The following is a 12,058-nucleotide window of genomic DNA, read 5'->3' as shown; positions in this document are numbered from 1 at the left end:
CCTATTTTCCAAAGCACCAGAAGGCAGGACAGAAGCAATGGATGGAAACTAATCAAGGAGAAAAGAAACTAAGGAGAAAATTACTAAAGGTGAAACAATAATGGCTTGACTTCAGAAGTTGTGGATCTTCCATCACTGGAGGCTTTTAAAAAGAAACCTGACAGCCATCTGTCTGAAATAGTATAGTATAGTATTGAGCAGGGGGTTGGACTGGAAGACCTCCAACTCCCTTCCAACTCTGATATTCTGTTAATCTATTGAATTTAGTGGATTTATACTTTTAAGTAATCACTCATGGGATTACACAATATAGGTGTGTTTTAGCCCTACTCTTAAATGTGAAGGATTGTCAAACTTAATAGATTCCTCAGGCACCATATGATTTTAATTCTTCTCCATACTTCTTGTATGTGTTTGAGGCACAAATGCATTCATTCCTCTGGGCTGTTACACAGGACAAGTCTCTTCTTTTTTCTTATCACCCATTAGAAGTTGGATGATGTTTAAATTTTTTGCTGTGGAAAAGGATTCTGTTGTACAAACCCTTTATGCATCAATATTCTAACTCTTAACAATAACCAATATGGAGCTGCCTAACAATTAAAATCTTATTCATAGTGTTAGAAATTACAATAATGAAGGACTATGTCTTAATATAAACATGTGTATTAACACTAAGATTAATAATGGTGGCCTGACTAGATGCTAGAATAGAAGTAGAAATAAGAAATAGTGGGAATATTAGCATATATAGTTTTTATATAGTAGAATATAAGCAATAACTAGATGGAAAGATTAGAGGTTGAAAGATGGTATTACTATGTATGCTTAAATAATATTACCATTGGCATTAAAATGGAATATTGAAATATTGAATAACTACTTTAAAACATATATTAATACTAGGATTACATAAGCTTGATTAATGTAACAAATATTAATAATATTATTATTTCTACTTGTATCAAAATGCATTATACCCAGAGGGCATACTATTCATGTATTGATATTGATGTATATTTGAAAATAAAAATCCAATAAAACTTTTTAAAAAAAGAAATTACAAGGTTCTTCTAAGCCATGGCAATATGATTTTTAAAAAATCTATTATTCTGTTGGATGGAGAAAGCCGAATAAGTAATTTGAGAATGTGGATCAAGTCACTGGAGAAGAGGCATATGGAATTTATAATTAGTGAAGGGATGGAATATATTTCAGGAAGGAAAGAAACAGCGGATGGCAGATATTTCTAAGTTCATATTTTCTGAAATTTTGACTTGAGGTTTTTATCTGAAAATATAACCTTGTTAAAATTTTGTGATGGGAAGTCTATTGACATTCATGTATGCTCATTTATTCATCCTGTTTACTGTTTATGCTGTAGTCAAATATCAGTTTGCATAGGTGAACCGATTTCCAAGCTGAGATGCTATCTGTAAGGTAGCTAAAAGAAACATGCTGGATGCTCAAATTATGTAAGCTTGCCCTATTTCTTTGAAGTTGGGTGCAAAAGCTCTGTTTATGTCAGCGAAGAATCTACTTTATACTGTAATTGAAGTTTCTTGTTCAGAAACACAGCCAGTTTCTTTCTTGCTTTCTCAAGCTGGAGAGAAAGCTTGATGACATTGAAGTCTTCATTAGTATCTAATGCTCCAGGTGTGACTGTGAAAGAGAACACATATCAAAGTGTTTTCCTTTGATTTGAGCCCATTGTATTTTTAATTTGAAGCTCAGTAGATACCAGTGAAATGAGTACCTTGTAGTGTATGCCAGCAAGCAATGGAAAAAACAGTCGTGATTTACTTTTATTATGTGGGGTTGTAACAAAGCACAAAGTTTCTTCTTTCAAGCCAAAAATCTGTTTCTGATTGAGGAAGTCCTTAAACCTCATATAAATGAAGTGTTTGGAAATAGATGGTACTAATCCCATAGCAGTGCATCCTGTCAGCTCACACCAATAGACAAATACTTATAAATAGCTATAAATTGTCTTAGTCAGGAGCCACAACCATTGAAAACAATAATGCTGAATCAATGACAGTGTTTGAGCAATTATTTCAGCACATGTCATATTATTATTAAGACTTTCCCCTCATTTTTCTTACTGCTGGTATTTTTTTATTTGTTTCTAGTAGGGATTATAATTTTCTGGAAATTAAACATATTATTTCTGGAAGATAATCATATCTTTTAGACAGAACCTTTTGAATATCTATAGAATTTTGGGTAATGTACACAGCATCCAGGTAAGCCGTCATTATCCCATGTTACAAGCAGGATACTGAGGTTGGCTGGATAGTAAGTCTTTGATTGGGCTGAAATATGAGCTGGTGAAGTTTGAGCATAGATAGTTACAGATTACCTATACATGCCAAATCCAGCAGCATGGAGTTATGAAAAAGTGATATGTTGATTCTATTCCATATATGCAGGTTCAAATATGCAGAAAACTGAAGATACTGTGACTCAAAAGTCAAATGTCATTAATTTGTGCATTATATATACTTGTGTTTATGGATTTTCTTTTTTGTCCATTCATTTATTTCATTTTCTGTCCTCCAAAGAGCAAATATGTCTGACAAAGAGAGCCTGCCATTTTCCAAGGCATTTTGTTCCAGCTTTGAATAAACCTTATTGTCACCAATTTTTTCCTGGTATTCAATCAAATTTAAACCCATTCCTTTTTGTCCTGTCTTTTAAAACACCTCTGAACAATTCAGCTCCATTTCCACATGAGTTACCTGAAGACTGTTATCATAATTCTGATCAGTGTTTTCTTCTCCAAGTTAAACATACAAATGTTCTTTCTAAGTTTTTCTTTCCAGATATTTTATCATCTTGATTTCTCAGGAGTGCATTATAGTTGCATTTTGATTCTCAGGAATAGAGATCACCCATGTAAATGTGCAAGATGCTTTTGTTATATCCAATACACTTTTTAAAAAATAGGAAATTAAAAAAAACTGATCACAACTGACTTTCTGCCATCAAGAGAAAGAAGCCAATACTGGTGACTTCATTATGTGATGTAAAACATTTTCTGGAATTGTTAAGGTATTGAGATTTAACAGCTGACCAGCTGCAGTAAGGCTGGTGCAATGTAAGGCTGATACAATGAGAATGAATTAGCAAAGGTATTGCCGTTTTAAGACTATATATGGGTCCACAGAAGTCTTTACCACTTTAAGAGGTGTTTATATAAGGCAGCCATTAGAGGGCGTATTTTCTCTCTTTGTGTCCTGTATCCATTGCAGAGTTCTCTGTGTAGAGTTAAGAAGATTGATTGCTTGTCAGGTATTTGCCTATCACATATATTTCTGCATATGTCTTGTATATAAACCACTGTTAAATGTCTAAGTCTCTGTGTTTTGCTCCTGGTTGTCTCATAATAGTAGTCATGCTGCAAATGCTCTGACAGGAATGTGCCAGTCTTCTATACTAAATGGTTATTTTTAAGTCTAAAGAGATCAATAGACTGGGGTGTGATTTTTTTATTTAATAAAGATGCTTGTCTGTTTTTCACAGACCTTATGTTACAATTTCTTTTTCTGGCAGCAAAATTCATTGTCATTTTTCAAGTGACTTTATATAACAAAAATATTATCAGAACTGAGTTGCCTTGAAGCACGTGATACCTTTGTTGAACCTAGACTGATAGTTTCTTTAGTCTGTCTATCTCATATATAATATAGTAAGGTAATAAATATGAACCAGACAGGCAGTCTTTACACTACGCCTAGGAACATACTATAGAAAAATGGATTTATTAATACTTGACAGATGTCTTACTTGGCATTTTATGAAAAGTTAATCAAGTCCAATTGAAATTAATGCTCTATATTCAGGGGTTTCTTGAGGGGTTTCTATCTAAATTGGCATCTGGGTTGGTTTTGGGATGGGTTTTGGGAAATTGGTTTTGGGATGGGTTTCTTCCCAGTCCAGCGTACAGCCCTAAATTTCCCCGACATTAACTAAGCTGGATTCCTTTAACTTTCTGGATCTGCTAAAATCAGCTAAGGTCTGCCATCTGCTGAAAGTCATATGTAAAAACAAAATTATTCTGTTCTGTTCTGTTCTTTCCATTCCATTCTAGATCAATATTTCTTAAACTTGGAAACCTTTAAGATGTGTGGATTTCATCTCTCAGAATACCATTCTATGAGTTGAGGTTCATAAATCTTAAAGTTTGAAAAGTTTGAGAAACTGCAGTAGATAACTTATAATTCATTGAAAATAATTTGGGGAAATATTTTCCAATATTAAATTATACTGTAGAATTGCTATATAAATCTCCAAGAAACCAGACTTAGATGTTTCAAAGTATGTTCTGGAAAATATGCTCATTTTTAATCATCTGGCACTTGGTTCTTCATTAATTGTTTTTATTTTCATCCCACAGGACAAAACTTTATTCCATACTGTGAGCGGCAGCTGCATTGATTGCAATCCAGCAGAAAAGAAGATTTTCATGAATAGATGTGATCCTTTATCTGAAACTCAACAGTGGATTTTTGAGCATATTAATATGACTGTTATAGAAAAAAATATCAGCAAAGAAACCAGCTCTTAACAAGAAAAAAAACTGTTCTGTATAGATTGAAAACCATATTTTGGCCAGCATCTGGATTAGAGGAATCAGAAATTACATTTTCCTAGAGCCAGGAAATCTGTTGTGAAGATTAAGCAAATGCCAGGGCAGAAGCCAGCCATATATCACTGCAGATGGACAATAACTGAAGAACTTGGCTAAGAACATTACCAGCTGCTACTGAGGCTTAAAGTCTGCTGACAATTCCCTTGCTGGTCAAGGGAGAACTTTATTTAAAATAATGAAATGATTCAAATGCTCAGTGTGAATAAAGTTAAACAAGAGTTTTAGAGTTTCTCAGGTCAAACCCTGCTAATAGTGAGTAGGTACAATTAGTTGTTGTCGTATATGGGTAACTAATGGAGTGCATGACTGCTATGTGGGAGGTTCGAATGGGCATTGAACTAGCAACAACATGTATGAAATGCTGCCAGAATTGTGAAGGAGATGAAATGCTGCCAGAATTGTGAAGGAGATGTGTTCTAATGCCGTTTCATTCCCTCAGCAAATGTCCTGAGTCAAGAGGTTATCTAAATAAAGGGTCACAGTAGAGAATATTGACAGCCTTCTTGTTATGTTTCTTTTCAGTGTTGAATAGGGAATGGATTTATTTTTTTAAAGTAATTTTAGGGTTTCATTTTTGAATGAAGCATGAAAATGATTGTTATAGTTTTGAGATCCCATTTTTCTTTTGCAGTTCAACCAATTTCCATCAAAGCAATTAAATAAAATTTTGATCATTTTAAACAGTGTTACTGAACAATCACCTGAAGTCATTCATATCTAAGCCATCATTTATAAAACAAACCAAAAAGGATATAGAGAACTCATTTTCATCATCAGCATGTTGAGCATGTTGCAAATTTTTCAGAAAGAATTTCTTTTTGAAAATCTTCATTCTGTGTCTGTCATCTTTTAAGGAAATTCTTATAACTATTTTTAAATTGATAGAAAATGCATCATGAGTCTGTCAAGAAAAGCTATATCACCTGAAGCTGAGAGATGCTGTTTCACCGATATTAAGCCAGTTTATAGAGTTGTAGAAATAACTATTATCCAAAGTGATATATCCAATCCTTTGTAAGAATTAGGATTCCTAGAGGCACATGTGTTAGAAGAGTGGTTATATAAATTTGATAAACAAATAAAATAAGTCCATTGAAGTACACCATTACAGGAATCATATGATGTACCTCTTGATGGATTGTACCACTGTAGAGTCTGGAAATGAAAAGGCATAATCTTGAATGCTCTCCTTTAAGTTTTTGCTTACCGTATTTGCCGGCGTATAAGACGACTTTTTTGCCCTGAAAAACATGCCTCCAATTGGGGGTCGTCTTATATGCCGGGTCGCCTATACGCCGGCAAATAGTAATTGGGAAGCACTGCGGCTGCCAGCGGCTGAGGCACTTTGCGCACCGTGGAACGAATCCCGTGAAGCCGAAAGGAGCAGCCAGCCTTCTCCCAGCTCCCAAGGAACGAGGCTCGCACCGCCCGAGCTCCGCTGAGGTATCCGGCTGGGGCTGTCAGGAGTTGTTAACGCTGGCGCGGCTCGCGCGGCTCCAGTCCCGCGTTGCCTCGGGAAGGGAAAGGCAAAACCAGGAGTCGCTGCTGCCATTGCAAAGCGCCGCCGCGGCTCTTCCTTTTTGCCTTTCCTTCCCGAGGCAACGCGGACTGGAGCGCGCGGAGCCGCGCCAGCGGTAACAACTCCTGACAGCCCCAGCCGGATACCTCAGCGGAGCCCGGGCGGTGCGAGCCTCGCTTCCTTGGGAGCTGGGAGAAGGCTGGCTGCTCCTTTCGGCTTCACGGATTCGTTTCCACGGTGCACAAAAGTGCCTCAAAAAAAAAAATAAAGTGGAAGGCGTGCGGAAGAGGGGCGAGTATATAACAAACTATATTTTGAGTGGAAATGTTGGGGGGTCGTCTTATACGCCGGCATATACGGTAAATCCATGTTTTTTAAAAATTTACCAATCAATTGACCATATTAAAAATCAGCATCAGCCACAGTAAAATATAAGATAAGATACACTGAAGTTTGATAAAATATAATAAAATGTGATAAGATAAGATACACTGAAGTGAGATAAAATATCTATGGTGAAATAAAATAGAATTAAATATAGTAGATAAGATAAAGATAAAAAGTAAGATAAATGGTTTAATGAAAAATGGAAGAAGAAAATTTTATAAATTAAATAGATTAATTGTATCAACTATATAAAACTGATAAAAATGGAAATAGATATTCTATTCAATTCAGTTTATTACAGTCATAGACCAGAGACCAGAACAAATAAAAACACTCAGTAAATATACAATTAAAAGTTCTAGTATAAAATAATAAATAACAACTAAAATCTATGATAAAATCCAGTCTGTCAATTATACATGTTCTAAATCCATGTTGCCTGCAAGTGTGAGTGAGCATTGAAATCTGCCATCTGAAACATTAGTAAACGCTTATACCATGTAGCTTTATTCCTAAGCATGATTATAAAGGCATTCTCTTTGATTGTGTGCCTAGCTATGGGGACAAAACTACCGTGTTTCTCATATAATAAGGCCAGGTCTTTTTTTTTTTTTTTGAGCCCCGAAAAAATGGCTAGGCCATCTTTTCGGGGGTGACTTAATTCCCCCCCTTGCATTTTCGGGCAGGCGGGCGGCGACAGCTTGGATGTTGACCTCGGCGTTGGTGGGGCACTTCGTATCGGGGTCAACGCAGGCAGCACCATATCTGGGTGTGCAACAAAAGTACTTCCTAACGGCAAGCCCCTCCACCATTCCCTCCCATTTCGCATGTTTTAATATAGGCCTTAATTTGGGGGGAGGGGCTTAATTTCATTTCATGCCTATAAAACATGCTGGGACTTCCTATTGGGGGAGGCCGTATTGTTGGAGAAACAGGGTATTAAGGCAGAACTGTGGTCATAGCAGAATAAAGATACTACTGAATCTGCCTCATAGCTCAAAGGAAAATGAAAAGATAGAATTAAAAACAATACTGTATTGTAACATGTATTGTTGTATAGTATTGTAAATATTGTAAAAATAATATCATAGCTTAAAAGTATTTTTAGCTTTTGCCACTTCAAAAATGAAAGTTATTATTTTAATAGCCCTTTGATTTGAAAGTTATTTTTATATAGATCTCAAGTGAGAAAAATAATTTTAAAAGATTCTTCCTTGGATAGTAAAATCTACATTTTATTTCACTGTAACTGAAAACAGAAATTAAAAGGAACCAAGAATGTGGATAATACTTTTAAGAGATCATAGATATAAACTTAGGAATTTTTAAATTGAAGAGATTGATATATGTAAATTGTAAATTGATATTGTAAATAGCAGATCTGGATATCCTAAAAACTAGTTGTGAGTGCCTCTTCAACCCTATGTTATGGGATGCACAACTTGATATTATATAACAAAAATAAGACATGCTGATATTGTTTGTGAGTAGACTTATTTCACAAGGGGTGTTTAACTTAGGCAGCAAATTTTCTTCTAAGAAATTTCTTATTTCATGGAATTCAGTAAAATTAAGCACCTAACTGTCCACAGGACTAGTATGTGCTTCATAAATCTTAGAAGATAGGTATGATATTGTGTTTTTGTGCAGAGCCTTAAGAGGTGGAATTTTTTTAAAGCAAGATAAATGATGTTAAGCTTTCCAGCAGTAGATTGAGGTGTATTTTAGAGAGATATTTAGTCTCTTTTTTCAATAGCATTTATAATGGGAGTTACATAGAATCATTTGGTACCTGCCTTGCAAAGGTGCTTTAGCAAAGCCCTTCTAATGCTTCACCTACCTACCTCAGGTATGAAAGTAACATGAATAAGAAACATGCTGACTTGGACGTTGCCTGGATTAACAAGGTGTGCCCTAGATATTTGGGAACCAGGCCAATCTGCTAATGTGGCCTACTGAAATAAACCATACACAGATAAGACAAGAAATCATGGAATCAATGGAATACTACTACAACAGTAAACTAATGAGAGAGGATATATAAAATGTAATAAGGAACTATGGGTGTACATAAGACCTATATCCACAGTAACTGATCAACAGTCAAGCTATACCCAAGGATGAAGTTCAGTCCAGTTCTTTATTTGCTTATATGCAATAGACAGAATTTTGCCAGATTAAACCCTTACTGGTCTCACTATAACAGATATAAACAGTGAGATTCTATGAAGCAGTTGTCCTTACTCTCTTCTTCTGTGTCCTATCTAGCTCAGGGCTCTTGTTCGTTCCTTTTTCTGGGTTCTCTTCATCCTGGGAAACTGCTGGTCCATTGTACCAGCTCCCTGTCTGTGGGCACTATCTCTCACAAAAACAGCTAGTCACATAATATTTCAACTTAATGAAGAGGAAGCTGCTCTCACAATTTAAAATACACAAATTAAACATTGCATTCCAGACTGAAGAACATGTGGAAAAACAAGTGGGTGTGCAGCAAACACCTGAAGCTGGAGCATCATTGCCAATCTTTCCATTACAAAGCTCAGCAGCTGACTGAGGCATAAAACTAGTTACAGTCAACCATTGAGACCAGTTACCAAGGCTTGAGGGTGAAGTACCATCAGATAGTATGCTAGAAGATGTTAGTAGAGTCCTCATGACAATCCCTACAACCATCATAACTCAAAGGAATGGACTGTTATACAGTATATCTTTGGTAATACTTGAAATGCTTGGCTACACATCAAGAAGAAGAACAGTACATGCCACCAACATCAGACCTCAGAAAATGGGGTTGAAAGCTAATATTAAGGCAACTGGAACAGAAGTTAACCAGCAGGTAAAACTATAAAAGAGGGTGGGGATTAAGGATAAGATTGGCTTCTGAAAAAACACAGGCGCTTGACTCCATCTGAAGCTTGATAAACAGCTAACAAAGGCCCATAGCACTGGCTACCAGACAAAGGAAATACACTAGGGAAGCAGAGACCAAGAAAATAAATGCTCTGTTCTCCAAAGAATCATCCAAGGCAGGGGTGTCAAACTCACAGCATCACGGCATTGTCACGTGACATATCGGGACTTTTCCCCCCTTTGTTAACCCAGGCATGGGCGTGGCCAGTGTGTGACGCATCCAGCCCACGGGACGTGAGTTTGACAGTCCTGATCCAAGGTGTAATCCCAATTGCACTGCAATAACACAGTAACATCAGAGCCACAGAGAGTAAAAACTGAACAGTAGTAGAAGAACATATGGGAGAAAGAGAAAACACCAGTGCAAAGAAGCTGCAGAACCTAAAACCAAATCACAACTTCCTCCCAGAATAGGAGCCAAGTACTATCACAGTAACAGTCATCCAAGAGTGGGTCATAAACATGAAGAGCTAGACCATAATCTCATACAAAGCTGGTTTCTTTAATGCTAAAAAGTTTAATTATATTTTAAGACAATTTTTTCAAGCATCAGTGTGTGCATAAAATTATTTTAAAATCTGTACAGTACACTAACTGTTCTTAGTAGCAAAGTCATATGTTTCTCTTTAAAAAAAAGTTAAGCACAGATAAAAGAGTAACTGATTCTTCTAACAAGCTAAGCCTTAACAGTGTGTTCAATCAGATGACAACAGTGTAATAGCTGTCTTATATGGTGAAACAATATCTCCTTGTAATAAACACCAACTACAGTGATGTGATATTTATTTGCAATCTTACATCCAACAAATGACTCCAAGTAAGAAGGACAAAGAAAACATCTTTGTTTATTGCTAGCAGTCAATTTAGTGATGGGGGATACTAGAGAAGCATTTGGGGTTCTTTATCTTCTATTCTTGTTCCTGTCAATTTAAATCTGTACATCTCAATATCTAAGTTAATCTTATCTCAGTTTTAAAGATAAGTAACTCCTGTAATGACTACAGTAAAGGGTGATCTTTCTAAGCAGCAAGGTAAGAACTGAGTAACACAAGTTGCTTGGCAGCAGTTCCTAGTAGTTTACTGTTTTGACTAGTTTTATCATATATGGGAGGATGAGGAAGAAGTCAGAGATATTCTATAATTGTATAATCTTAATTTCATTTATGGAAAATAAATTGTTGGGCATTGTATTTTCTTCCCAAAGAGCTAGTTCAGAAGAACTTGTCTGGAAAAGGTGCTTCCTTACAGATGAGCAAGTACAATATATTCTAAATTATTTTGTAGAAAGAATACATTTTTACAAAAAAACTCAATCTATTAGGAAAGAATGAGAGATGTTTTCAATTGATTTTTAAAAAAATAACAGTAAGGCTTAAATATCCCAACATAATATATTACCTTATTCATTTTCTGGTGAGAAAAATAACCCACCAAAATTCAAATTCCTAAATTTAGCCAAGTGAGGAACTGGGCTACAGGAAAAAAAAATGGTTATAATAGCAGATTTCAGTTACACGATTATTCTGTGTTGCAATGTTGTGAATGAAAATTTAGCAAAAATGTCAAACAACCCAAAACTTATTCCAATTTTCTCAAGTGTCCATGTTTCTGACCGGACAATTTTGAAGCTGCTTTTTAAAGTTTTTTTGTATCAACAGAAATAGCAATATCATTTAGGCTTATATATTGCCCCACAGCCCTTTATAGTACTCTCTTAGGTCAGTGGTGGCTAACCTCTTTGGGCTCCTGTGCCAAAAATTGAGTGTGCATTAGCATGTGCGCATCCAAGTGCAAGCACCCAGAATGCAATACGCCCCCCCATGCCCTTGTGCATGCATGTGCAATCCCCCCCTCCACCACCTCCCGCACCCCCTTACCTGCACTGAGCCTCACAGCTGAATTTTTCAGCTAGTTTGAGGCCTTTTTCGGCCTCCCAGAAACTTGGAAAAAGCCTACGCAAGGCTTTTCAGGATGAACAATATGCCCGCTTCGTCACTTCCGGTATTACAGGAAGTGATGAAAGGGGCCTATTCATCCTGAAAAGCCTTGCAGAGGCTTTTTCCAAGCCTCTGGGAGGCCAAAAAAGGCCTCAAGCCAGCTGAAAAATCAGCTGTGAGGCACATGCACGTGCAGTGAGGTAAGTTTGCCTGTGGCTTGCATGCCAGCACAAATGGCTATGCATGCCACTTGTGGCACGCATGCCATAGGTTCGCCATCATGCCTCTAGGTAGTTTACAATGTACAAGCAATATTTGCATATTGCCTCCAAAAATCTGGGTCCTAATTTATTCACCTCAGAAGGATGGAAGGCTAGTCAACTGAGCTGGTCGGGAGTAAATTCCTGGCAGTGGGCAAGATTTAGCCTTCAACACTGCATTCTAACTACTGCACCACCTTGGCTCCTTTCGTTCCTATGGGAGTTATACCCACAAATGTGGAGTGCTTTTGAAAAACAGCATAACTGTTTTCCTCTGTTCAGGTTTCAAACAGCCAATAATGTTCTTAATACAGATTCTTGTAGAAGACACATCAAGGTTACTCTTTCATTAAATCATACAGATGCCTTTTCTACAAAAAAATAGGAACTC

At 36.5% G+C, this 12,058-nt stretch overlaps 1 protein-coding gene across 4 annotated transcripts in view; it reads left to right on the top strand.

Annotated features, from left to right (window-relative positions):
- The window catches only part of GALNTL6 (polypeptide N-acetylgalactosaminyltransferase like 6), a 503,056-nt gene extending 497,202 nt beyond the window's left edge, over positions 1 to 5,854 (top strand). For all 4 annotated transcript variants that reach the window (XM_026678886.2, XM_087963330.1, XM_087963331.1 and 1 more), the window contains one exon: positions 4,400 to 5,854. In XM_026678886.2, the coding sequence (XP_026534671.1) occupies positions 4,400 to 4,570 (171 nt within the window). In that variant the 3' untranslated portion in view covers positions 4,571 to 5,854. The remainder of the gene's footprint in view (positions 1 to 4,399) is intronic.
- Positions 5,855 to 12,058: the final 6,204 nt, after the last annotated feature.

Source organism: Notechis scutatus, chromosome 4 (genome assembly GCF_049901735.1).
Source record: "Notechis scutatus isolate UNSWTSFEM ecotype Mainland chromosome 4, rNotScu1.2, whole genome shotgun sequence".
Lineage (NCBI taxonomy): Eukaryota > Metazoa > Chordata > Lepidosauria > Squamata > Elapidae > Notechis > Notechis scutatus.
The sequence above is the reverse complement of the archived record's forward strand: the minus strand, read 5'-3'. Positions and strand labels throughout refer to the sequence as shown.